Source organism: Mirounga angustirostris, unplaced genomic scaffold, assembly GCF_029215605.1.
Source record: "Mirounga angustirostris isolate CCGP_5_RB_7025 unplaced genomic scaffold, mMirAng1.0.hap1 SCAF_14, whole genome shotgun sequence".
Classification (NCBI taxonomy): Eukaryota; Metazoa; Chordata; class Mammalia; order Carnivora; family Phocidae; genus Mirounga; species Mirounga angustirostris.
This window is the reverse complement of record NW_026991722.1, coordinates 27,586,062-27,611,831: the sequence shown is the minus strand read 5'-3', so window position 1 is coordinate 27,611,831 and position 25,770 is coordinate 27,586,062. Positions and strand designations below refer to the sequence as shown.

General features: G+C 48.0%; 1 protein-coding gene across 1 annotated transcript in view; it reads left to right on the top strand.

Annotated features, from left to right (window-relative positions):
- SLC14A2 (solute carrier family 14 member 2) overlaps window positions 1-19,415 on the top strand; it is a 50,903-nt gene extending 31,488 nt beyond the window's left edge. Inside the window, exons 10-19 of the mRNA XM_045886795.2 lie at window positions 5,191-5,313; window positions 7,455-7,537; window positions 8,222-8,381; window positions 9,102-9,291; window positions 9,652-9,780; window positions 10,644-10,836; window positions 13,362-13,509; window positions 14,165-14,299; window positions 15,392-15,441; window positions 18,357-19,415. Coding sequence (XP_045742751.1) covers window positions 5,191-5,313; window positions 7,455-7,537; window positions 8,222-8,381; window positions 9,102-9,291; window positions 9,652-9,780; window positions 10,644-10,836; window positions 13,362-13,509; window positions 14,165-14,299; window positions 15,392-15,441; window positions 18,357-18,557 — 1,412 coding nt within the window. The 3' untranslated portion in view covers window positions 18,558-19,415. The remainder of the gene's footprint in view (window positions 1-5,190; window positions 5,314-7,454; window positions 7,538-8,221; window positions 8,382-9,101; window positions 9,292-9,651; window positions 9,781-10,643; window positions 10,837-13,361; window positions 13,510-14,164; window positions 14,300-15,391; window positions 15,442-18,356) is intronic.
- Window positions 19,416-25,770: the final 6,355 nt, after the last annotated feature.

Here is a 25,770-nt window from a genome sequence, read left to right as displayed (position 1 = left end):
GCAACTGAGGGAGGACAGGGAAGCTCCTACTACACGATCTCTGGCTCTGTCCCTTTAAAGGAAACCTGCCTGATCAAACCAGGTGGGGGAACCATGGTAGCCAGAGCCAGTCTTCCTCAGGGAGTGTAGAAAGAATCTTTTGTCAGGAAGGCCAGAGTGAGAGTAAGCTGCAGAAAGAACATTTGTCTTTCCTCTCCCTCCTCTTCCATGATACCCTTTCTCAACTGGAAGACATGTGCCAGGCATAGGGTCAGGGAATGCAAAGTGAACTTACAGAGGGTCAGCAAGAGGATGGGCAGGAGGGCTTCAGGAAGTGAAGGGCTTTGGGTTTAGGGATCAGTCCAGCATCCGGAGTTGAGGACCAGAAACGCCACCCAATCGGAAAGAAGCTTCTTCCCACATCCTGACGGTCTAGATTCCTCCAGCCCTGTGCAGGAAATCAGAAAGAGCCCAGGTAAGAGGTCTTGTGGGGGAGAACTGAACCATAGACTAACCCCCCCAGCCAACAGGACCATCTGACTTTTCAAAGGAAGAGAAAAAAAAGAAAAGCCGATGTTTTTCTGTTCCTTTCATCTGTTGAGCTATGGTGTCTGGGGAAGCTAGTCCTAAAACAGGGAACATTACAGAGAACTCTAGAGAGAATTTAGATTCTGGAAGCTTCAAAGCCCTTACCTTGTAGATAAAGAAGCCATGGTTTTTCAAGGACCTGTCCAGGTGATAAAAGAGCCTGCACACAAGTCCAGGGGTCCTAACTCACAGATCTGAGCTCTTCTTGCTCACCCGGTGATGGAACCAAGTTAATCCATCAGCCCTCAAATCTCCTTACCACACTTGCTGCCCACTGGGTGAGTCTTCACACTATTTGTCATCCTTTCCACAATTTTGTGACCCACAACTCTAACATAGGATGGTTCCTAGGGCAGCACCACATGGAGTTGAACTGTGGGAGGCTAATGCACTGAATTTGAGAACTTTCTTCCTAGGAGTCATTACCTGCTGCTTCCAGGGTGGAGGTACCTGGTCCAGGCATCTTGGCCTTTCCGCTCAAGTCCTGTACCCCTTCCTCAGACATGCCAATAGAGCTAGACCATCTGAGCATCTACAAACCTCTTAACATCCCCGCTTAACAACCTATCTCTTTGGTGCCCCTCTCTTACACAGCCATCTTAGATTACTATAGACATATTCTGTGTAGCTACAGAGAGTAGATGTTTCTGGAATATTCCAGGATATTGAAGTTATCTGATCAGAGAATGGACAACCTTGTATGGTATGTGATCTCCTCCAAAACTGGCACCAAAGGATGTGAGGTTTGGTGAATTGCTGAGGAAAGGCTGTCCTGTGAGGCTTGAAAGGGCCTGTGGCCAGGCATCTCCTGGATAGCAACACCCTGGCCTTGATACACCCCTTCTGTCAAGACATAGATACTTGTACAGTATCTACACCTTCCTTTAAGGCTGGGGGAGAGGGGAGTAAGTTTACTTTCAAGTGCCAACTCTAATTAGTATTGGTTGTCTGAGCATTGTGTTAAGAAGGAGTCTGAGGCTGTTTTGGAACTTACTGGGAGAGAGTGCTATCACTAATTAGCTATGTTTGCCATAGATAATGGAGAGGAAGGGGGCGGGGAAGAGGAGGTAAGGAAAAGGAATATAGAAACATGGCTACCAGAGAAGAAGCTGGTGTACAATGGCCCACAACTTTCCTTGGCCTTTTATTGGGTGTCACAGATGTAATGATACACAGGTGGTTTGGAGTGGGGTTTGGGGGAGGTAACTCTTGTTTTGGGGAGGGGTGACAAATGGGTCTTAATGATGGGTTCCAGATGCTCCATATGTTGAACATTGCAAGCAATGTATGGATGGCAAAGATCCACCTGCAAGAGACAGTAACATCTGTTCAAAATCTGAGAAAGAAAACTTACAGAAAGAATTTAGGCATGGGCCTGTCCAAATAAAGACTGATTTTCAGTAAGATGGACTAGATCAGTTTTCCTCTTCTGAACGATGTCATACATGCTTCGGGTTTGTTTAGTTCCTCTCAAAGAAAATGTACTAGGTTTCAAAATTGTATTTGACAGGTCGGGTCCTCTACAAAATCTTTTTTAACCCTGGTATTTGAATGGCTGATGTTTTCTGGACATTCAATGTCAGTAAAGGCAGACGTACTATGGGGCACTACTCTCCAGGAGCCGCGTTTCTGAACAGATACCATGCCTCATAATTGTGCTCTCTTTCTGTGAGTCAACGGGAGGAAGGTGCTGCTGGACCCCTGCCTATAAAAACACAGGATGGTGGCAGGCCTCAAGGGCAAGGGCCATACCCCTGAAGTGGCAGTGGGAAGCCACATGCACTGGGACACTCAATAAGGCTCTTCAGGGAAGGAGAGCCAGGACTCCTTCACCAGGCGGGCAGGCCAAGGAGTTACTCAGCCACTAAGGTTTACCCACGGGCTATCAAGGACTGAGCTTTCCAATCGTGGGCCACACAGCTCATGCCACGCTGGGCCCACAGAGCCCCCACTGGCCCTCTAAGGACCCAGGTGGGCCTGGTGGGCCCCAAGTCCATGGGGGCAGGCCCTCTGGCCATAAACAGCATTATCTGTTCACTGCACCATGCCACACACTATTTTCCATGTGTGCCATGATGTTAGGGGGAGAAAAGTTGAAAGAACCCCAAAAAGTAAGTTATTACGAACAAAATTATTCTTGGGCTGTAGAACACCCAGCCCCACCTCTGAAGTGCTTAGGGATTTTGGCCACCCAGAATGAACTAGGTAGTATATGGTTTCCCGTAGCCCATGGAGCATGGTCTCTGTCTTCAGTGGTCTGCTCTCCTGTCTCCGTAACTGAGTCCTCCCAGCCACCCTCGCAGGATTCCTGGGTTTCTGGTTGGTTGGTCACAGATGGTCAAGCATTGTATGACCATCTGTAAACTTCCTTTCTTTTATCCAAGTGCCACTGAAAATAATCAGCTCTTATCGTGTAAGCTGCAAAACCCTACTCGACTCAGCCATTACCTTTGTCAACCAATGAAAGGCTCTCACCTTTATTTCAATATTTATCAAATATTTAACAATGACAATGAGATGTATTATTCTTAAAAATAGCTCAAATCCTGCAATAGCCAATGATTGTTCCTTATAGCATTCAGAAACTAAAATGTGTAGCATAATTATCCCTCATTAATTTATTCAGCAAATACTTCCAAGTGCCTACAGAATACCGGGCTTAGGGCGCCTGGGTGGCTCAGTTGGTTAAGCGTCTGCCTTCGGCTCAGGTCATGATCCCAGGGTCCTGGGATCGAGTCCCACATCGGGCTCCCTGCTCTGCAGGGAGCCTGCTTCTCCCTCTCCCACTCCTCCTGCTTGTGTTCCCTCTCTTGCTGTATCTCTCTCTGTTAAATAAATAAATAAAATCTTAAAAAAAAAAAAAGAATACCAGGCCTATGCCGGGTGCTGGGGAAACCAAGGTAATCGGGTATAACCCGGGCTGCCGAGGGCTTCACCATCCTGTGGAGGTGACAGACAAGAACACATAATTGACACTTGGCAAGAGTCAGTGCGGGCTGGTGTAAAATGCCAGGTGTGCACTGGGACAGGGAGTCCTCCTGCCCTCCTGCCCGCAGCCATCCGAGGGCAGTGGCCTCACCGGAAAGGGATCTGACATGTGAGTGCTGCAAAATTATTTTCCAGAGCCTCTTGCAAGCATTGTCTCATCTTCATAACAACATGAGGAAGAAACGGAGGGTGTCCCTCCAAAATAACTGCCATCGTTCTATAGATGGAGTTCACAAGGGCTGCCGACGGGCGTCTGTATATTTCTGGGAGCCATGCATGCAGTGGGGAAGCGTCAGTGAAAACAGCATGTGGAGATGAATGACTCTGGTTCTTGGCCAGAGTTACTGCTGCTTTCTTGCTTCCCCACCACACCGATGGAACATTTATTTCTAGAACATTTGAAAGATGTGTTCAGGATATTCTTGAAATCGCCTTTATCCATTAGGAAAGTCTTGAGCATCTGTCCCAAAGGTAGTGATAAACGGCCCTCATCTTAGCTTTTAAGTATTTTCACCGCCTCGGGAAATTTGGGGCCTTATCTCCAGTTCTTGGTGGCATCTGCTCCCACTTTACCTTCTCAGCCATTGGCCGGCACGTCGGGTGCGGCCGCTGCCCTCCAGGTAGTGCCCCCCACTTCAGTCATACCCACGGGAGAGCGGGGACCCACCCCGTGTCAGACCCTATTTGGTGCCATCTCCCCAAAGAAAGACCAACAGCAGCGTTCAAGGGAAAGAAAGATACTTTGGCTTTTGCTTTTTGTGGCTGGGACATCAACCCCAGGAACATACAGTAATATGGGCCCGGCCCCCCCTTTCCTGGGCCCTGAGCAGGCAGCAGAATCTGGGGTGCTAACAGTGAAGGGCCAGGGCATGGAAGGTGGGCCAGGCCTCCTGCCGCCATTTCCAGAGCCTCTGATTGGATGTCAGGAGACCTGGGAGCAACTCCGGGCTGTGCCATGATTCATGAGCTGTATGACTCCGTTGATTTTTCGGGACACAGGAGATAGACTGTGATCTCGTAATTTCGTGCAATTCTCAGTCTAGGAGGCTAAGGTCAGAATATTGCTGTGCCCGGCGGGGGGTGGCTGGGGTAGCTGACACTCGGCATGTGAGAAACGAGAAGCAGCGGGCCAGCAGAGGTGCCCTTCCAGCCTGGCAGATGAGCACTGGGGATTGGCGTTCCGGCAGAATGCCCTGATGTGTCGGTCGATGCATGCTACCCCCTCAGTCCTCGTTCCCCTGCACAAAACCTGTCTGCCAAGGTGTCCGAGGGCAGGCTGATGTTCCAGGTGTCTCTGAAGCACGGGATCGGGGGCTCCTCCAGATCTTCGAGTAGTTCCCCACTAGAGAAATAGGGCAGACTGGCTCATCTGTCTCTTGACATGTATACGTGTCTATGACACGGTTTCTGCGGGGAAAGGAAGCACACGTTTTAACGGGGGGAATGGAGAAGCTGGAGGCTTGACAGCGACACAGATGTGATTCCTACCTGCAGCTTCAGAGCCACCGCTCCTGCCTTTCCAGCTTCTGCACGTGACATTCCTCCCCCCCCCCACCCCCCCACCCCCGCTGCTTGGCTCTCACCGGATGCGGACCTGGGTGGACACTAACCTGTCTTGCTTTGTCCCCGGCCTAGGTGGCAGTAGGGAGCAGCCAGCCACAGCAAGCCCCAAGGCCGATGAGGGCTCGGAGGCCGTGCCCCCCAAGCCCAGGAGCGTGTTCCACATCGAGTGGTCATCCATTCGGAGGAGGAGCAAAGGTGGGTGCTGCTCCCCTTCACTCTCGGGACCTCAATTGACTCATCTCTAGAATGGGGACAGTGGCAGTACCTACTTCATAGGGCAGTAGGGAGAGCCACGCGGGCCAGGCTCATTTTTATCACACCCAACCTCTGACCACAGCCATGGCCCCGTTGTCTGGACCCTCCGGGGGGTGCGGGTGGGGGGATGCTGGAGCTGGGACAGGCAGCCGACTCAGGAGGTCTCCAATTTGACTGCATATTGGAATCACCTGCATCCCATCCCTGGAGACACTAATCTAATTCATCTGGGGAGAAGCCTGGGTGGGCATAAGGATCTTCCAAAGCTCCCCATGAGATTCTAATTTTTGCCAAGCCACAAACCACCAGTCCATTTACAAGTCGAGAGGTGAAAGTTCTCGCCTACGGTGGTGGTCAAGATGTCAAGGCCAAGGAAAGAGCGGGAGAACCATGGAAGGGAGGGGACTCCCACAGGCCAAGAGGGGCAGCCAAAAATGAGCAGGTGGGGAAGCCAGGGAGGAGTCAGGGGCACGGGGAGGGACGCAAGAGGAGTCCTCCTTCCTCCCCAATCAGATGCAAAAGTAGCCACGTGAAGAGCCAGAGCAGAGGGGTAATCTAATTCTCCCCCTCAAGTCCCAGGGAGGGGAACCGAGTCACACAGCTGGCAAGGGACAAGGGGCAGGGGGAGGACTGGTTAGTGTCCTTTTTACAACATCACATGCTTCCCAGAAGATGTGTTCGTGACATTCTTGCTCCAGTTCATCTAAGCTTCATCGTTTCTCACCAAAAGTGGCCGACCCAAAGAAACAGGCCTGGGGGCTGTGGGAAAACACAGTGGAGGTGAAGGTGGAAAGGGCATTGAGACATCTGGCCCAGGGGTTTGTATTTGACAGAGGCCACCAGCATGGCAAGAAGAAAGTGTGGCTTTCCTCAAAAGGTTAACAATCCCCTTCCAAACGTCCTTCGTCCCAGGGGTTGGGGGCTGGGGGTAAGGAGGCCCTTTCAGAGAGTGCAAAGGAGCCTGGGACGTGGATCAGTGGAACTGCTCAACAGCAGACCTGGGGCAGCTTCACGCACAGGAAACGGCTCCATCAGGATGCCACACACACTGGCCTCAACATCGAGAGGAATCTTTGCTCCTACTCTTTCTTTCAAATCTTCCAAAATTAATTTTTCCTGCATAGTGTAACTTCCCAACCATACTGGTATTTGCAGCCCCTGTCCCTTCAAAAATGGACGTTTTTGTGCCATTCAGGTGCCGTTGTTGCCATTGATGCATCTTAGGTATCCTGCAAGCTCATGAATGCCGTGGGAAGAGCCAATTCAGTCTGAAAACACCAGGTGTTCAGAGCCCAGCCTGCCATCCTCAAACTTGACCACGAGAGGGAACCAAAGCACCAAGACCGAAACTTCCAAAGTTCTTTTAGGATGCATAAAACCCTACTAAAATTGGTCATCTTTAAAAATAAATGATCTAGTAATAAGAAAAATATGTTTACAGCAACGTTACAAGAGTTTTCTAGAATTACAAGATCATGCCAAAATCTGTTTCAAGGAATGACGTGGACATCACTCGTCTTAATCCAACCAGCAGTTGCAGCTAAAATACCTGAAATTCCCAGATATATGTCCAAAACAAGAGACCAGAACAGCCTGCAGTCATCCAGTTGAAGTCACAGTCAAATTCAAACCCAGACCTTACATGGCTCAGGCAGCTTAATACTTTCGGAGAAATAACGTCCAAGTTTTCCTTTCTTTGTACACTTACAAGTTTGTGCAGAGAAAGAACCCTAGATTTGGGGGTCACGGCCAAGGCACTATTTCTTCATCTAAAAAATAGAGGGATTGAGCTAAATCAGAGGCTCTTCACTAAAGGTCAGTCGAGTCTCTGAACTCCCTAAATTCCTGTAAAATGTCCTGTTTACATGTGGATGTACATTTTTTACCCAAAGTGAGAGTCCAAATGGGTTCTTGACCAATAAAAATTAAAAGGTGCCTTCCAGCTGCAAGACATTGCAGTTCTGGGCTTCCTCAAGTGGAATAGGAAATATTGAATATATCAACTCAACTGCAAGAAATTTGCTGCTAACGTGCCGGGGTAGAGCTGTCCTAATTGATGATGTGCTTTCCTTCAACTCCAGTGTTTGGAAAAGGTGACCACCAGGAGAGACAAACCAAAGACCCTTCTCCCTATCAGTACCGGAAGCCTGCGGTTGAGCTGCTGGTGAGTCACAAGTGGCCCGAATCAGGCAATGTCCTGAGCCACAGAGCCTGTGGCAGATTAGGGAGCGGACGTCCAGAAAAGACACCCTCTGATATAGGCAAACTTTGCTTGAATTCATATATCCAGAAACATAATTACCTGGGATAAAAATGCCTATTTTTCATAGTCTACTTTATAAAATTTCATATTCCTTTTATTTGAATTAGTTATTATCTGTCTTCCTCTAAATCTGGCATTCAAGCATTTAGGAAACAAGCTGGTGCCAATTTTCAAACACAGAATATTTACGTGTTTAATTTTATGGACAGTTAAATTTTAAAGACGAGACATGCTGGGGGTGGGGAATAATTTCTTCTGGAAAGAGTGCGGTATAGAGGTAGTCATGGTTGAAATAAAGAGTCTAAAGATCTGTGGTTAAATATCAATTCTACTGTTTGACCTTGACCTTTGCCAGTGAGAACCCTCCATCCGTGCTGGAGCCCTCATCCCCAGGATGAGGATAAATACGGTGTCTTGTACTGCAAGGTTGTTGCCCATAGTCAATGAGGTAACACGTCAGACAAGACAAAAGGTATTTCTCAATACCAAATGAAAACATTAACTTGGTCCCTGAGCTAGCACAAATGTGGCTTCTCAGCGTGGGAAGCGCAGGGTGTGGGAGCTCCTTGTCTTGCCCCTGGACAGGATCTGGACACCATGGAGGACAGCGCTGAGATAAAAGCGGAAGCGAACACTTCCATGGCTTCCTGGATTCAGAGTCACCTGACTGCCCACGGGAAGAGGGTCAGCAGAGCCCTCAGTTACATCACAGGGGAGATGAAGGAGTGCGGCGAGGGGCTTAAAGGTAAAGGTCCTGCGAGCGAAGCCCTTGACCCTGCCCCTAGAGTGTCACTTCCAAGCGTCCCCAGCAGGCACCATGTGCCGCAGTTCTTGGTAGATTAGACTGAGTACTGTTTCTATGGTTGCTCAGAAGGAATAGTTTTGCTGTGACGGCAGACATGCAGACTCTTGGGAGGTGAATACAATACGTGTCAGTGTGCGAGCCCTCATTTCCAAACCGAGCAGCCTTGCTCTCACACATATCCCATCGGGCATTTAGGCCTGGGATTCTAGAGTCACCATTCAAAAAAAAAAAAAGCCCATCCTATGGATGACTCTTGGGAGAACTATGTCTACTAGAAAGTAAGTTCTCTCTTGCAGTCCTCCCAGAGCCCAGGCCATGGCTTTGACACCCTCTGTGCAGCAAGAGAATTTTCTTTTTGGATGTATCTTCTTGAAAATTCATGCTGCTCTCACAGGGGGACAGATAGCTCAGGGTACCTTATCCCCACTGCTTGAAAAACACTGTAAAGACCACAACCAGCTGGCGATGGGTCTGAAGAGTTTTCTGGACCGTCAAATGCCCTCTTGGGTTCCTGGTTTATCCCCCTCTGTGGCAGGTGACAATAGGGCCCTGCGAACCCACTTTGGACGCGGAGCTTCCCGCACCTTCCACCCACCCACCTGAGTCCCACACAGGACCGGCACACCTGAACATTGACTCCCTGCCCTGGTTCCATTTCAGACAAATCCCCAGTGTTCCAGTTCCTCGACTGGGTCCTGCGGGGCACGTCGCAGGTGATGTTTGTGAACAACCCCCTCAGCGGCATCCTCATTGTGCTTGGCCTCTTCGTCCAGAACCCCTGGTGGGCCATCTCGGGCTGCTTGGGCACTGTTGTGTCCACTTTGACAGCCCTCATCCTGAGCCAGGACAGGTAAATTCCAGGAGACCCAGGGCCCAAGCATGAAGCCAGAGGTTGCTTCCTGCAGGGACCCTATGCCACCTTCCCATCGCCTTGCTGCTGGCCTCCAAGCTCAGACACTGTTCAGACTAAGGACACTAATAACTAACAACAGTCACTCCCTCATTATTTGGTAACAGCTCCACATCGCCCAGGGGGACGTGAAGGGCTGATGTCTTCCCTTCCCATTCCCAGTGGGGCCATCTGCTGGAAGGTGTGTGCAGTCGGGCCCCCAGCTGAGAAAAATCTGGGTCAGAAGGGAAGTCAAGAAGGTAGTGCCCCTCCCGAGGCCCTGGGGGACTCTGCTACCCCAGCCCTCCTCCATCCGTCCAGGTCGGCCATCGCGGCAGGACTCCACGGCTACAACGGGGTGCTGGTGGGGCTGCTGATGGCCGTGTTCTCAGACAAAGGCAACTATTACTGGTGGCTTCTGCTCCCCGTCATCATGATGTCCATGTCGTGGTAAGTTTTCTCCTGAGGCTGCGGGTGCAGTCAAGGGCTGCCAACCTTTCCACCTCAGCTCCCTGTCTGTCTAAACTCAACTTTAAGGGGGCATGGACTTCGCACATCAGAAGCATCCACTGGAAATAATTATTAATGTCATACAGTGACAGACCCATGCTAGGCTATCTGTGGACAATATCTCAGTACCTACCAGCCTCCACTCTTCTTTTTGTAAGATCTAAAAGGGTTTCTGGTCCTACTCAGCCAGAGCACAGAGAAAGGAACTGAGAGGCCCATATATAGGTGAAGAGCCATACCACAGCATCCTATCCATTTCTAGAAACCTTCTCATCCTCCTGCTGCCCCCCACCCAGCTTTCCCCCATCCTCGGGACCCCTGACAAGCCTGGAACAACCTCCTAGTGCAGGCTGAAGGACCAGCCACTGAGCAGAGCCCTTAGAGGGTCAGGGCTCAGCTCCCCTTCCCCTCCAGAAATCAGCCATGGGGCATTCTGGGCAGGAGGCTTGGTGCTCTCAGCTGCTCAACAAACATTTGTGGAAGGAAGGAAGGACTATAATTCTGCTCCTGTCACTCCCCCACTCTCCTCATGCCTGAGCATGGAGCTGCATGACTTTTCAAGGAGTTTCTATGACTCTTTGCCTTAGGTCTTCCCCCAGAAAGCCCTCTTTCTAAAACTGAGCCTGGGCATCTACCCTATCACCGCACCAGGCCCAGGGAGGAGGCCATGGGAAGATGTGCTCAGGGGCCAGTCAGGCTCAGAGAACATACCCAGCAGGCTGCTTTTCCTTGGGAAAGTGCTCCTGTTCAGCCTAGTATCAGGGCCTGAACTTCTTGAACAGTCTCCTGTGCTTCTGCCACAGCCCCATCCTCTCCAGTGCCCTGGGGACCATCTTCAGCAAGTGGGACCTCCCGGTCTTCACGCTGCCCTTCAACATAGCCGTGACCCTCTACCTGGCGGCCACCGGCCACTACAACCTCTTCTTCCCCACGACGCTGCTGCAGCCTGCATCCTCCACACCCAACATCACCTGGTCAGAGGTCCAAGTGCCCTTGGTAAGTGTCTGGGAAGGCAGAAGGGCAGCGTCTGTCCGAACGCCATGTTAATGTGGCATTTACTGCAGCCTCCATGGGTAATGCCTATTAACAACCGCACAGTGTGAGGCACTCGGCATGCAGTCTCTCTTTAGCCACCATCCTTTTCCTGCCTCTCCGTAAGAGCTAACAGGACCATTTTTGGTCCCACGCTGTCCTAGCACAGAGGAAGAAACTGAGGCCTGAGGTCACACACCTAATCAGTGAAGAGCGGAGTCGAGATTAGCACTCTGACCTCCTACTGCTACACCTGGGTTCTTTCCTTTTTCCTTTTGGAAAAAAATCTTTTTGATGCTTTTCTCCAGTTTTCCTCCAGCTTACACTATATATTTTCTTCCATCAGTCTCACTGAATCACTAAAGACATACACATTACAAGACCACCTGTGGGCTAACGAAGTCTCTGTTGCAACCTCCAGAATGGGTTGCATTCGCTCTCTGAGGCATGGGCACACCATAAAGCACAGGTGTTCCTCCGTTAAGAAATGTCTAGATATTAGAGCTTTTAACATTTTTTTGCAAGTATTTTGTGTATAACGCTGGCCTCTGGAAGTCTGCCAAGATAATTAATAAGACACGTTTTAGCTGAGGTTCTCCTGCTTTCCATTACACTAGACTACTCTCCACGGTCTGGGGCTCGCTCTGGAACTTTGCTATTGACAAGTCATCGTCTAACCACGAAACCACTTGGGCTTGTTGAAAGAACTTTCAGAAATAACAATGACTCATTTCTTGTAACATTTCATAGAATACGACAGCGTGGTAGAAAGGCCCTGCATTTGCACTAAGAAACATTATTTAGGATGAGAAATAATAATAATAATAATACATTATTAGGAAGAGAAATATCCGTGTTGGCCTCATCCTTGTGTGTGTGCGCGCGTGCGCGTGTGTGTGAGGACCTCTGTGAACCAGATGTGAGAAGAGGTTGGTAACTCACTCCTTAGGCTTCCCTTCCCTGGTATGGACCCCAGCGATCAGTTTTGAAGACACAGTTGCTCTAACCGGCTGGCTATGGGGAGATGGTGTTAGAAAGGGCAAGTTGAAGATACTCTGCATTCTCCATGCCACGCTGTCATTGGAAAAGATACCTAGGAATTTTGTAGAAATGAAAAACAATTAGGGAATCCCGTACAAATACTTTAGAACCCCAAAGTTCCAGAAAAGAAAAATTCAGTTTTGGGTGGTTGCCTTTTAAGAAGTTAACTCTAGCCAGTTAAATGGATTATGATAATGACTAATATGTTTTGTCTTTTTGACCACTCCTGAGAGCCTTGAGTGTTGGGGAAACAAGTAAATGTCAGAAGGAGGGTCTAAAACTCCCAACAGTGTTGAAGCCCCATGAGTTCCTCTGCCCTCTGGTCCCCGGAGGGCCCCCTAGATGGTGTCACCAGCTGGGACTACACTGCCCAGGACCACTGCCTCTGTGTCGAGCTCTCCCACCCGCCCGCCCGCACCCACATGGTAATGCCAGAACCCCCACCCTGTCCCCTGTTCCTGGGGTCACAGGAGATTGAGTCTGAAGGGTTAGCCCACTAAGCCACCCCACGGGCTCCTGCAATGTCTTCCTGTCTCCGCATACCTCCAGGGGCAGAGTCTTCTCGGAAGGCAATGGGTTGAGAGAAGAGCTGCTTCCTTATAATATATAGATTCCCTGGCCCAGGACTCTGCTTCTTCTCAGCTCACTGCCCAAGGGATGAGACAAACCCCAGTATACCCTGCATGGCCACTCCCTTATGCACTTTCCTAACTCAAGGGCCTTTGGCCAACCTTCCAAACCATGGGACCAACCCCAGTCACTGCAGAAGGCTGCATGCCCAGGATGCTTCTCTTGAACTCCAGAGCACGTGTGCAAGCGCCCACAGGCAGTGGATCCTGCCTCCTCAAGCCCTTCACATTGGCAGACAGGCCCCGCTTCCCTGAGCTACGTGGAGGCCTGACGCAAGCTGGGTGCTCATCTGTCGGTCACCATTTCATTGGCTTATCAACCAAAAGAGCAGAGACCATACTACCTCCTCGGAGACTCTTCTGTGAGTCCAACTGCTCACCCAGACCAGACTAACATGACCACAGTCCAGACATTTTACTCTTGGAAACACAAAAGACCATTCTTTCATAGCATATTCAGGCTTCTAGTCATAATTTTAGGGTTTTTTTTTAAAAAGTTACAAGAGAGTTTTTAAACCCCAACCTTGATCAGACATCTCCTCATTTTAAGTTTCTAGTTTCTCTTCAGTGGGGGTTCAGTGCCTTACACTCATGTTTCTAAATAAAGGAAACTTAACATCTTAAACTATTGTTCTAAGAACTCAAGATTAAAACAGAAAAGCTTGTGTTCCTTTCAGAGTTCATCTATTTGGATACAAATATCTTGGAAACCTGCTGCAGAATGTCAGGGTAGAGACGTTGGCACAAATCTTTTCCAGCCAAGGTTCCAGTTGTCTCTGGTCTCCCTCTGTAACCGCACGTGATCCTTTGCCCCCACAGCTTCTGAGAGCCATCCCCGTAGGAATCGGCCAGGTCTACGGCTGTGACAACCCCTGGACTGGAGGCATTTTCCTCATAGCTCTGTTCATCTCGTCCCCTCTCATTTGCTTGCACGCCGCGATCGGCTCCACTGTGGGGATGTTAGCAGGTTAGTCTCATCACTTCTCCCTTACTAATGGGCCATAAGGATGTTAGTGTCTGGAGTCAGCTCCAAAGAAAATGGTGACACGTGTCTTCAATACCTGTGGCCCCCCGACCCCTGCTGATGCCCGTCCACTTTCGCTCCTTCCATTATACCCTGTTTCCCCACTTCGGGCGCCAGTGCCCTCATGCTTCTGTGAGCAAAAGCTGCCCTCCAGAAAGGCTTTGGTGTTAGCCGTTTACACCTTAGTATAAATTTGAAGTTTGAGAGAGGTTAATTACAGGCATGTTTGTGTTTTACGTCTTATCTCGAGAGATGATACTCCAGTAGAGAACATTAAGATATCGATGAAGAAGGAAAAGTCCTCTTTCTTGGCAGGGGAGGGAAGTTCTCTGGACTCCTTCAAAAGGCCGCAGAGTCCTTACCCCAAAAGCTCTCTTCTACCGTAACAGCTACACCACTAGCACTCATGCGGCTCTATGGCCATTTCTTCCCTTTAGTTATTTTTTTCACTGAATCAGATCAGAAGTTCTTTTTTATAAATGCCTAAGAGAATGGCTGGTCTGGGCTTTGAGCACTATGGTGGTTTTGGGGGCCGGCAGGAGAGCCCCACGAGACCGCCCCCGCCAAACTCAACACCGAGGCCTGTCTTCTCTCGTAGCCCTCACTATCGCGACGCCCTTGGACTCCATCTACTTCGGCCTGGGCGGCTACAACAGCACGCTGGCCTGCATCGCCATAGGGGGCATGTTCTACGTCCTGACCTGGCAGACGCACGTCCTGGCCGTCGCCTGCGGTAAGGACCGCCACCACGTCCCTTTGCCCCTTGCACGCCCCCGTGCCTGCCCCTGTAGGGAAAACCGCACTGAAAACCCTGTGGATCCTCCACAGATAAATGGGAGGATTGTTTGCTTCGTAAAAGGCTTTTTATCGAAAACTGTTTTTGAATGGTTGCTTAATGATTCACGCGGTAAAAATTATTTTCGTGGAACACAAAGCGCTCAGCCACATGAAGACAGAATTTTGAGCTGGTGGTTGTTTGGTTGTTGTTCCTGGGCTGTCTCTGTGATTGCCACTCTCCTAGCTGGTGATTGAAGCCAACCGACAGAGCAACTCTTCCACGAATTAATCTTTATATATAGAATTGGGTGATTTACATCAGTTACAGCAATTAACCTTAAGCACCCAAACACTAATCATAGGACCTTCAAATAATGCTTACGTTGTAGAAATGCTGAAGGGTGTGGGTACTCAGTGACTCTCTAATAAAGATTTGCTGTTGTTAATATCCTAGGGACAATTAGGATGCTTTCAGTTGAGAAACAGGATTCAAAAGCAAAGCCCGATTCCACTGGCTCATTTTCACAGAGCCTCCTCACCTCTTACTGGCACTTGGCTCTTCCCAGTGGCCCAGTCTGGCCATCCCTCTGCAGGCAGAGCCTGGAAGACGAGGCAGTGGGCCTATGTGGTCTTCCTCAAGCTTACAGGTTGCTGCTCCTCACTGGAAACCCATATTCTGTTAATAACTTGGGATGAAATATTCCAGCAGGGAGTCCTGGGATCCACTTGGCCTTGGCCATATAGTAAAATTTTCATGTATGGTTTATGCTGCTAAGTGTTCCTTTGCTAGAATGCAAGGTGGTGGGACCCAAGAGAACCATAACGGCTCCATTCTGGCCCTTTTTAACAAAGTTCATCTTCCGCCTTAGCTGTGCTGGCATTTGCCTGGAATTTAACACATTTCAAAGCTGTCAAGTAATAGAAACATAACTCAAGTTTTATTTAATTGGCCAGATAGCATTTGTGGCCTAAATATCTGGGGGGATAACGTGCAGGCTGAGCTTGAGGCACCGGTAGTCACTGGACTGTGTCTTGGTTCTCTTTGCAGCCCTGTTCGCGGCCTACCTGGGCGCCGCCCTGGCTAACGTGCTCTCCGTGGTGAGTCTAAGAACGTGCCACAACTCCCTTCCTGCTGTTCCTTCCGCTCCCCGAAGCCAGCGCAAACCTCTCCCCTGGGAACCCTTCCCCAATTCTTCCCTCTCGTCTCAAATCACACTGCCTGCCTTGGCACCTGCCAGACAGAAAGAGCTGGGTCTCAAAAGTTTCAGTGTCAACTGTTGGCCCAATCAGATCCCATTAGCCTTGGGCCCATGGAGCTTCTTACAAAAGGACAATTTGACGAGCATTATCTTGTAAATTGAATTCTGTCACCTCATCCTCTAGATTCCGTTTTAAATCTTTATTATTTAATGTGTGTGTGTGGAGAGAGCAACTGCCCAACTAGCTTATGGGCCAGTGTACATCTTTGTTCATCCCTTGGCAACTCAGTGCTGAGGGGGTCGTGAGGGAAGCCTTCGGGGAAGACAGGGAACCAAGCTGCAGCCATACCTGAGAGAAGGCTGAGCTGGTGGCTATGAGCACATGCAGCCATCCAAGAACCCCGTCTTTGTCTGAGCACTGGTGGGAGGAGGTGTCGGAGTCAGGAGGAGCCGCGTGGCCAGCCCCAGCAGAGGGTTAGGGCACATGGCCCAGCACAGAGGGCTAGGGGCTCAGCCCACAGTCAATGCCTCCCCCTTTTGGATAAGGTTTCAAGGGCACATTTTATAAAAGCATCCAGGAAAAGTCCCAGTGGTCCTGAAAATGGGGATGAAGGTGGGCATTCTACCCACACCTGCCTAAATCCCTTCTTCACCCTTAGTGAAATTGGGCAGGTTGAACTTAGCTTAGGAAAGCATTTTCTAGGCAAGAGAATTGGCCTTCCCTGATATCATCCTATGTCCCCCAGCGGACTAATCTCCCCCTGGGCCCCAGCGAACTGTGTACGTCCCTCTGCTGCAACACTTGGAGTACGGTAGTGATGAGCCTCGTACACATTCTTCCTCGAACACCTTCAGCCCGTGTGCTCCTTCAGAACCAGGGCCCGGTCATATTCTAATCTTTATCTCTAGTTCCTATTGCAGTACCCAGCACATAACAGGTGCTCAAGAAATGCTGAATGACTGAAACTCTAGGGGAGCAAGCCGCCACCATGGGGGGTATAAGAGCTGGGGCTGAAGCGTCAGCCTTCAGAAACACGGACGGGTAGCAAGAGCACGGAGTATGGGCTCTGTGGCTCCTTGTGCTCCGGACTTTCACATCCTGCGTGTACCCATCCTTACAGCTGCCTGTCCAGGCAGTGACTGGGTGTCACGTGCTTTCCTTGGGCAAGGACTAGAAGAGATGCCAAACAGGATCCCAGGCACTTACAGGATGATTGACCCTTTCTTCTGTGTACAGAGAAGTTAGAGGTTATACCACTCAATTTAGGCTTTTTTTTCTTTCCTAAATCAAGGTCATTTTCTGTGTGCCTATGATGTTTAAGACACTGTGCTGATCGCTCTCAAGGATATGAAAAAGTGCAGGCTATTTACTCACTCTGAAGGAATTTCTAATATCCTTGAGGCACAGGATATAAAAATGTCGAGTGACATTTATGAGCCCCTTCAAGCCCTCCACAGACGAGAGCACTTAGGAGCTGTGTTCCTCCGCTTTCTCACCGGCATGCGTATCACGGCCTGTGTCTTCCACAGTGCCACCCTCTACTCCATGGTCATGACCACGCGCTGAGGGCTATTTATGGGGTCCTTAGTACGCATGAGGCCCCAACTCTCTGAGTAAACACTGTTATCCCTACTTAACTCCTGAGGAAATAGGTCTCAGACGATTGAAATGCCTTTAACAAGGTGGTTGGAGCTGAGATGTGGGCCCGTGGGACTCTAGACCGACGTCCTTTCCCACTGTGGGACTCCAGGGGGTGCTTCCCAAAACACACTGTGTAGTGTGAGCAGGGCTTTGGGGAGACTCATTGGGTGGAATTCATTATGCTTGAGTATCTTATGGCCACGGTTCTGGCTGCCATTGTTCTTCCCCAAGTCGCATCCAGCAGCACCATCTTTGAACATACACATTACGGGCACATGGTATTACCTGAGGTCTTTACTGCTTATAATGAAATGAGGTTGGAGGTGAGGAGGACATGATTTGGTCTGCCTCCTAGTTGAGTCTGAAGGCTCCTTGTCAGCAAGCTCTCCACTCAAGTGGTCTCAAGTAAGAGTGGGGAGGCATATCAAAAAGGCTCAGGGCATCTTAAGGAATAAAAAACAGGTCAACACCATGAGAAGGGGAGCTGGGAATGGGAGAGCCCTTAAGAAGAGAAGTCGCTGCCCTCCACTTCCAGGCCCTGGGGCAAGGACAGCATGTCTCTGCCTCTCTCCAAATGTCTGTTCTATCTCCCTGTGTCTCTCTGCAGTGCACACAGTCCCCCAGCGGCCACTCAGCACTGCTTGGCTCTCCAGTCCTTTCAGACCAAGAGCTCAGTCTCTCTTAGTTCAAACTCTCAAAAGAGGGATCCAATTCCCAGGCCATCTGCCTGTGGAAGTTGCATTTGAGTCAAGCGCCTTGCTCTGGTCCAATCGGCTGTGACCAGAGAAATATCGTGAACTACAAAATGGCTGCCAAATCTGCTCCTTCAACAGGGGCTATGGGAGAAGGCAGACAATGGTCATAGGTCCTAGAGTTGGAGGTATAGCCTGGCCAGACAGCCTAAGACAAAACAGGATTTCTACATAAAGCCATATTGTAATAGGGTTTCAATGGCTGCATTATGAAGAATGTGTGTCCACCTGTTACAATGCAGGCAGAGAGCACTGACAGGATTACATTGGCCAAGAATTAAGTATTATTCCTATCATTGCCCATGAAGCATCCTGTCCTCTACCCAGGGCTGTATAGGGTTGGTAAAGGCTAATGAAACAAACACAAGCATGTGATATAACCAAGGCTTCTCTTGTGTCTTCCCCCTGCCCCTTGCTCAGTTTGGACTGCCACCATGCACCTGGCCCTTCTGCCTCTCGGCGCTCACCTTCCTGCTCCTAACAACCAACAACCCCGCCATCTATAAGCTTCCGCTCAGCAAAGTCACCTACCCAGAGGCCAACCGCATCTACTACTTATCCCAGGAGAAAAACAGAAGAGCATCAACCATAACAAAGTACCAGGCCTATGATGTCTCCTAGACTGCCTTTTCCAAAACATGTCACTGTACATTCAGCCTTCAGCAGGTTGTCCAGGTCTCCAGGCTGAAGACCATGCAACCTCCCTTTCTGTCTGTTCTGCGATTTTCCCCTTAAGCAAGCCTACACCCTAGTTATTCCCCCACATAAGGACATACGTGTGTAGTCACCATTTAGGGACCTCTCATTTCTAAGATGTACAACACTTATCAAAGATACAGTTAGTTTAGACTTCATACCCATAGCTCACTCCAGAAGAGCTCCCTTTGAGGTGATTTGCCCTCCTCTGCAAAATAAGTCACATCCCTAAAAAGAACTCATCAAGAAGGAGACAGAGATTGGTAGCATGGGCCTCCAACTCAGGCATGTCATGGAGCCGTGCACAGTACCAGGGAACATGCATCAACCTGGACATGCATCAACCAGGGAACATGCATCAACCTGGAAGGTGATGGGATGGTTCTGCCCCAGCCCTGCCTCTAGTGAGCTCCTGCCATCTTGAGTGAGCACATCCCTGCTCTCAGCCTTGACTTCCTAGTTTCATGACAGGGAGGGACTCTACAGTTCTCCCACATCAGAAGTGTTGATTCTTCTCTCTCTCTCCCATAAACTGACGAAATCAGCATGACCATCAAGTAATTACTTTGAGTAAGTAATAGATGGAGGGCTTCCCTGGAGAAGAGGCAGGAAAACGTTAATATTCTGAGATTTGTTCTTGAGTCACAAGCAGATACTCTCCAGACTTGGTGTTAGGAAACTAAAGTCACTGGAAATGCCAACATGCCTTCCTTTACAAAATAGAAATATTTCTGGAAATGTCATAAGATGAAAACTGATCTTTTTCAACATTCAAATCATGTTTTAAACCAATGTATTTTCTTTGATAGTGTTCATAAGCATTCTCTTATTAAATGGTTAAGTTCACAAGATGGTATCAGGGTCTTCTTAAAATGTGGTTCACCTACCCTGTTCACACATTGCCCATTTGAGGGGTTTTTCATGGTCAAGCCAGTGTCTGACTGAGGTGAGGATGGGTTACAAATCATCAGAAGAAGGTCTGATTCACTTACAAAGAGAATTATATAGAAATGACCACGGTCATTGTTTTTTGAGTAGAAGCACAGGTTATTAACAACACACCTTACTTTTTAGGGCATAGTCTTTTAGTCTTGCATCCCCAAATTACAAACCCAGCCCCTCTTGAATGGCCAGTAACTCTTGTTATTTAGTTACTCTGGTTACAGCATAGAGCTCCTAACCTGCAGGACCCCTCTGTGGGAAGCCACATGGCTCAGCCCTCCCACCCTTCCTCCACAGGACAGGGATAAACCTTCCCCAGCACCTCAGGGAACATCTCCCCCATCTTACACTCCCAATTCAGTGTGATGGGGTGAGGATATAAGATGGGGGAAGAAGGCAAGGGGCAGGAGACACACCCTCTATAAATTCAGCTTTAAGGAAATAATTACATTTGACCAAAATCCATCATTTGGAAAAAGCTGGTGTCTATATTTATGTTTTCTTTCCTTGTCTGCCCTGAGATCCCAGCCATCTCTGCCAGCCCAAGAGCCCTGGGCTGCCTATTTCTCTACCACATCATATCCAGCCATTATGACTTCTCCAGGAAATTGGAACACTTCCTGCTGGAGGAAAATCCCCCACATGGGAAAGGGGAATGCGTCACACTCCAGAGGCTACCTCTGAGTTTGTGATCACACCTTGAGGCCAGGAAGGTCTCAGGCTATATTTTAATGACCATGGAGTTGTGGCTCTCTGAAGATCAGGCATCCAGGAATTTCCCCAGATGGCTGCTTCTGTTCACAGCTCACTCAGCTGCCCCAGAACTCTTAAGTGATGACATCGAACCATTAAAATAGCACTTTTCTGTGTGTTTTCCACCAAAGTGTTATAATCTGGGTTTATGAAGAGCAGGAAACCCTCCACACGCATACCATTCTGCTTAGTGACCACTAACAAATCCCTTCAGCTGTTCTAAGGATTTCAATATCCTCATCTATAAAGCAAATTGAGTTGGCCCAGGATATCAAGCAAGGTGGGAATAGATGGGATAAAAAAATTCAACCCAAGAAAATGTATGAAGGCCGCAGGATTTCAAGTCTATGTCAGCACCTCAATTAGGCGCGAACAGAGGAGAGAGGAAGCCAGCTCCCACCAGTTCCCAAGAGTTGGCTGTGCGAGTGAGTGCATCTCTCCCGTCACACCTACAGCTTGAAATCAGCTGCAGGGGTAGTGTTTCCACCACAGAAATCAATAAACTACAAATCTGGGCTTTTTCCCCCAGACAGCCGGCTTACCAGCACACCACTGCCAAGCCAGTGTGGTGGGAAGAAGAGAACTGTTGTAGGGCTCCAGACCGGAGGCTCAGAAACTAGGTACTCTAAGTACTTGATCCAGCAATGCCATGTAGATGCCATTCCACGTACAGGAGGCATCTTCAAGGACAGCAAACATGTTCTCAGGCATTAAAAAAAACTCAGAAGATTTACCCACGGAGTCCGACACTGAAAACACACCAGATGGAAGCATCCAAATAGAATAAATCCAGGAAATGTTGCAAGGGACACAAGGAGTGCAGGGAGATTGAACACTGGTAATGTTTGTTGTTCATTAGGACCGAAGAGGGGAGAAATAGAAGGAAAGTACCTGTAACAACCTAAAGTGGAATATTACATGATGGGGGTGGGGAGAGGAATACAAAAGAGGCAAGAAGAGCCTGTTAGAGTACTTGGCTTGTAGAAAAACTGGTAAGTTTAAAAAGTCCACAAAGAGGAAGAAAAGGGTGATAAAAGCAATCACCATGAGAACAAAATTAGAATTCAAATTTTGAAATGAGAAGAAAATTCTATCTTTCCAATTAAAAACAGCAAAGGAGGGGGGGAAACGTCCTCCCCCCCAAAAAAAGATAGTAAGTACAAAAAAATAAACAGAAGGTAGAAACTGGTCATAATATAACAGTAATTGACTGAAAAAAATGTTAACTATTAAATTTGCCACTGGAAGACAGAGACCCTCAGGTTGCACTTTTGAAAAAAGACTACACAATTTGCTGTTCACAAGAAAAGCATTTAAAACAGAAAGACATAAATGTTTAAATACCAAAAAAAATGCGATAAGATAAATAAATAAATACGGACCAAAAGAAAGTTTAAGGCCTTGAAAAGTGAAATTTAATGGGCATCTGGGTGGCTCAGTCGGTGAAGCGTCTGCCTTTGGCTCAGGTCATGATCCCAGGGTCCTGTGATGGAGTCCCACATGGAGATCCCCGCTCAGCGAGGAGTCTGCTTCTCGCTCTCCCTCTGCCCCTCCCCTCTGCTCATGCTCGCTTGTGCTCTCTCTCTCTCAAAATAAATAAATAAAATCTTCTTAAAAATTTTAAAAAGAAGAAAAGTGAAATTTAAGGCAAAAAAAAAGTTAAAAAACAAAGAATGATCTATGTCATTAATCATCAGGAAAATGCAAATCAAAACCACAATGAGATATCATTTCACCTGTCAGAATGGCTAGTATCAAAGCCAAGAAACAACAAGTGTTGGCCAGGACCTGGGGAAAAGGGTACCCTCGTGCCCTACTGGTGGGAGTGCAAACTGGTGCAGCCACTGTGGAAAACAGTGTGGAGGTTCCTCAAAAAATGAAAACTAGAACTACCTTATGACCCAGCAATCCCATTTCCGGGTATTTATCCAAAGAATACAAAAGCACTAATTCAAAAAGATATCTGCGCCCCTGTGTTCATTTCAGCATTATTTACAAAGCTGAGACATAGAAACAACCTAAGTGTCTATTGATAGATGAATGAATAATGAAAATGTGGAATAAATATACAACAGGGTCATTTGTGACAACATGGATGGACCTCAAGGGCATTCTGCTAAGTGAAATAAGTCAGACTGAGAAAGACAAATACCATATGTTCTTACTTATATGTGGAATCCAAAAATAAATAAATGGTTTAAAAAAAAAAGCAAGTCCATAGAGACAGAGAACAAACTGGTGTTTGCCAGAGGTGAGAGGTGGAGGGTGGGAGAAATGAGTGAACTGTTTTTGTTTTTGTTTAGTTTAAATACATTTTTTAAAAAGAACAAAGAATGATGTAAAAGGAACATAGGACAAGAGTACATAATTATCACAAACACATATACTACATAAACAACCTCGAATGCATCAAGCAACAGTTGGCTGAACTTCAGGAGAAATAAACAAATCAATAATTGTAGCTTTTACCAAAACCTCAGAAACTGATATATCAAGAGAACAAAAAGTGAACAGAGAGATATCAGAGATACAAACAATAGAATTAGTAAGTGTGAGCTATTATTTACACACAAGATTCTAAACCCTCCCACTCAACATCCCCCATCCTAAAAAACCAAGCAGGGAAAACACATTTTTCTCAAGGATCCCTAGAATATCAACAACATAGACCATGTTTCATCACACCATAAAGCACAAAAAGCATAAATCACAAAATGCTGGTGGGACATTGGCGGGAGCAGCCACTTGGGGAGCAGGTCCTCAGTATTCAGTCATGTTAAGTAGACACACCCTCTGTGACCTAGAAATTCCCCTCCCAAATGTGTCTGGTGCTCAGGGAAAGTATGCCCTGCTCCCACGGTGGGCCGCCAGGAAGGCTGTTTGTCCCAGCGTTCACCGTAGTGGGAGATCTGGAGAAGGCGGAGGCAAAGCCGAGTGGGGCGCGCCGTGCAGCCCCCGCAGCCGGTAGTTGCCCAGGACCACAGAGCAATGTGGATAGATCTTAACCTAGTGCTGGACTAAAAATCAGAACGTGACATTTATGATCAATATCATTTGCATTAATTAAAAATGCATGCACATCAAACAACAATGCACGGTTTGCAATTACTCCTACAAACAAAATAGAGAAAAGGCAGTGGAGTATAAAAAGGAAAAGACATGCACACTTTGATATTCAAGAGAGGCGCCTTTCCTGGGCCGATGAAGATCACAAGCAAAGAGTAAGCACCCGGGTAACTCAGCTCTGCCAAAAAAAAAAGAAAAAAAAAAATCTTAACTGGGTGGGGCTTAGAGTGTGCTCTCCTCAGCCCATCAGAGCCTCTGGCTGGCAGTGTCCCAGCAGCCCCAGACTTGGGGCACGGTCAATCCTCAAAGCCCCCTAGTGCTCCATGCTGCCTGCACCAACATTTGGAAACATTCTGGCCAGGCTATAACATTTAAAATATGTATTTTATATATTAAATATAATTTTATATATTAAAATAATTCTGTGCTTTGCCTCCAAATTAGATGAACATTGTAATCCCAAGAGTAACAACAGTAATGAGCTTGTTATGTATTTCCACTTTTCAAATGTTTTAGAATCTCAGATAAAATGTGGAAAGAAAGGGAAATTTTGTTGTTGTAGAGAATGAAAGCAGTGGAGTTGAGATTATCAGCTGGGTTCACAAAGAGTGGGGAGCTCAGAGATAATAAATTCACCTCCCACAGTCATCAAACCTAACTGACGAGTCCACCAGGTTGGGTGTGGAAAGGTCCCAGCTCTGAAGTCAAGCAGAGCCAGTTTTGAATGCAGCCCTTCTCTGTTCCTTACTGGCTGGGGGTTAATCTCTCGCCTGCAGCGCATCATCTATAAATGAGGATGATGCCCGCCTAAGCGCAGTGTTGAGGTAGCGCTAAGAACCCCTGATATGTAACGGGTCCACACCAGGAGTCATCCATGTGTGGTGCTGGGGGGAGGGAGGGTCTCACACTCTTACCCCCAGTTCCCAGGCAATCCCAGTGACCAGAAATGCCCAGGAAAGCCTGGACATCATCTTGTAGGTTTCCTTTAAAATGTGGGTGTTCAGGCCAGAGGGGCCAGATCAGAACCTCTTCTTAGCTTTAAGATGCTAAGGAAAAGACTGGCTGGACACTGGACGTAGCTCAGGTGTGACCCAAATGGGGGTGCACCAAGGCATCCCCTCATTTCACATGTGGACTGTCCTTCTTCCTTCCTCTCCTAACTCACATGTTTTAGGGAAACTTTCTCAAAATGAGCTCCCCAGAGGCCCTGGTTCCTTAATCCCTTAAGGTCACTACTAGGACACAATTGTTCTCTGCTTCAATAATATGGGTCTTTTCTCCAGTTAGATTGTAAGTCCTACGAGGATAGTGGTTGTAATATACAAACCCACACATATAACACACACACACTTATGCACACGCACACATACATACACACACGTATCTACACAGAGATACATAATACATACACATGCTATCACGGGAGTACGTACATATATGAACACACACAGAGACGAACCCGCCTATGTATACACACACATTTATGCATTCATGCAGAAATCATACATATGTACCCACATATATAAGTACATCTACAGACACACACACAGTTGTTTTTGTTTTTTGTGTCTCTTCCGACGACTAGCCACAGATGGGCACCTAGAGGCCCTGGGAAAATAATTGATTGAGGAATGGAAACACCTCTTATCCCCACTCAGCCTCCTTCTACAGAGCCCGTTCGCTCAGACTGGCTGGATCTTGTGATCTGCTTCCTGCATTTAACCACCTGCACATAACAGACACACAGAATCTCAGGCAGGCCAGCTGCCTGAATCTTGCCTCCAAAACTTCCCAACATATACTCCCTGAATAGTGTTTAGGGAAGGAACTCTTCAGAACAGACCCACCATCCAACCCTAAGCATGTCATCATTTGATGGGTAATAAATTCAAGCCACTACAAATGTCCTTTGCCACCATCCTTTCCTTATAGAGTCTCCATGGTTTGGACCCAGATCATGAAAGGGTCTTAGGTGAGGCAGGTGGATGGGAGACCAGTAGCCCTCAAACTTGAACACACAGCAGAATCACCTACAGCCCTTGGTAAACAGAGCCCAACCCCCAGATTCTGATTCAGTGGGTCTGAGGCAGGGCCTGAGAATTTGCATTTCTAACAAGTTCTGGCATGATGGGGACCAGGGACCATGCTTTGAAAACCAGTGGTATAAACTCAGGAATAGGATGCTGCCTCCAGTCATCCCTTCCCCTTGCTCTGCTAGTAGTAATCCCATGGTTTGCAAACTTTTATGCATATAAGAATCATCAGCAGTGCTTATTAAAACACAGATTCCCGGCCCTCAGCCCCAAAGATTTTGATTTAGTAGATTTGGGTGACACCGAGAATCTGAACTTCTAGCAAACTCTCAGATCATACGGAT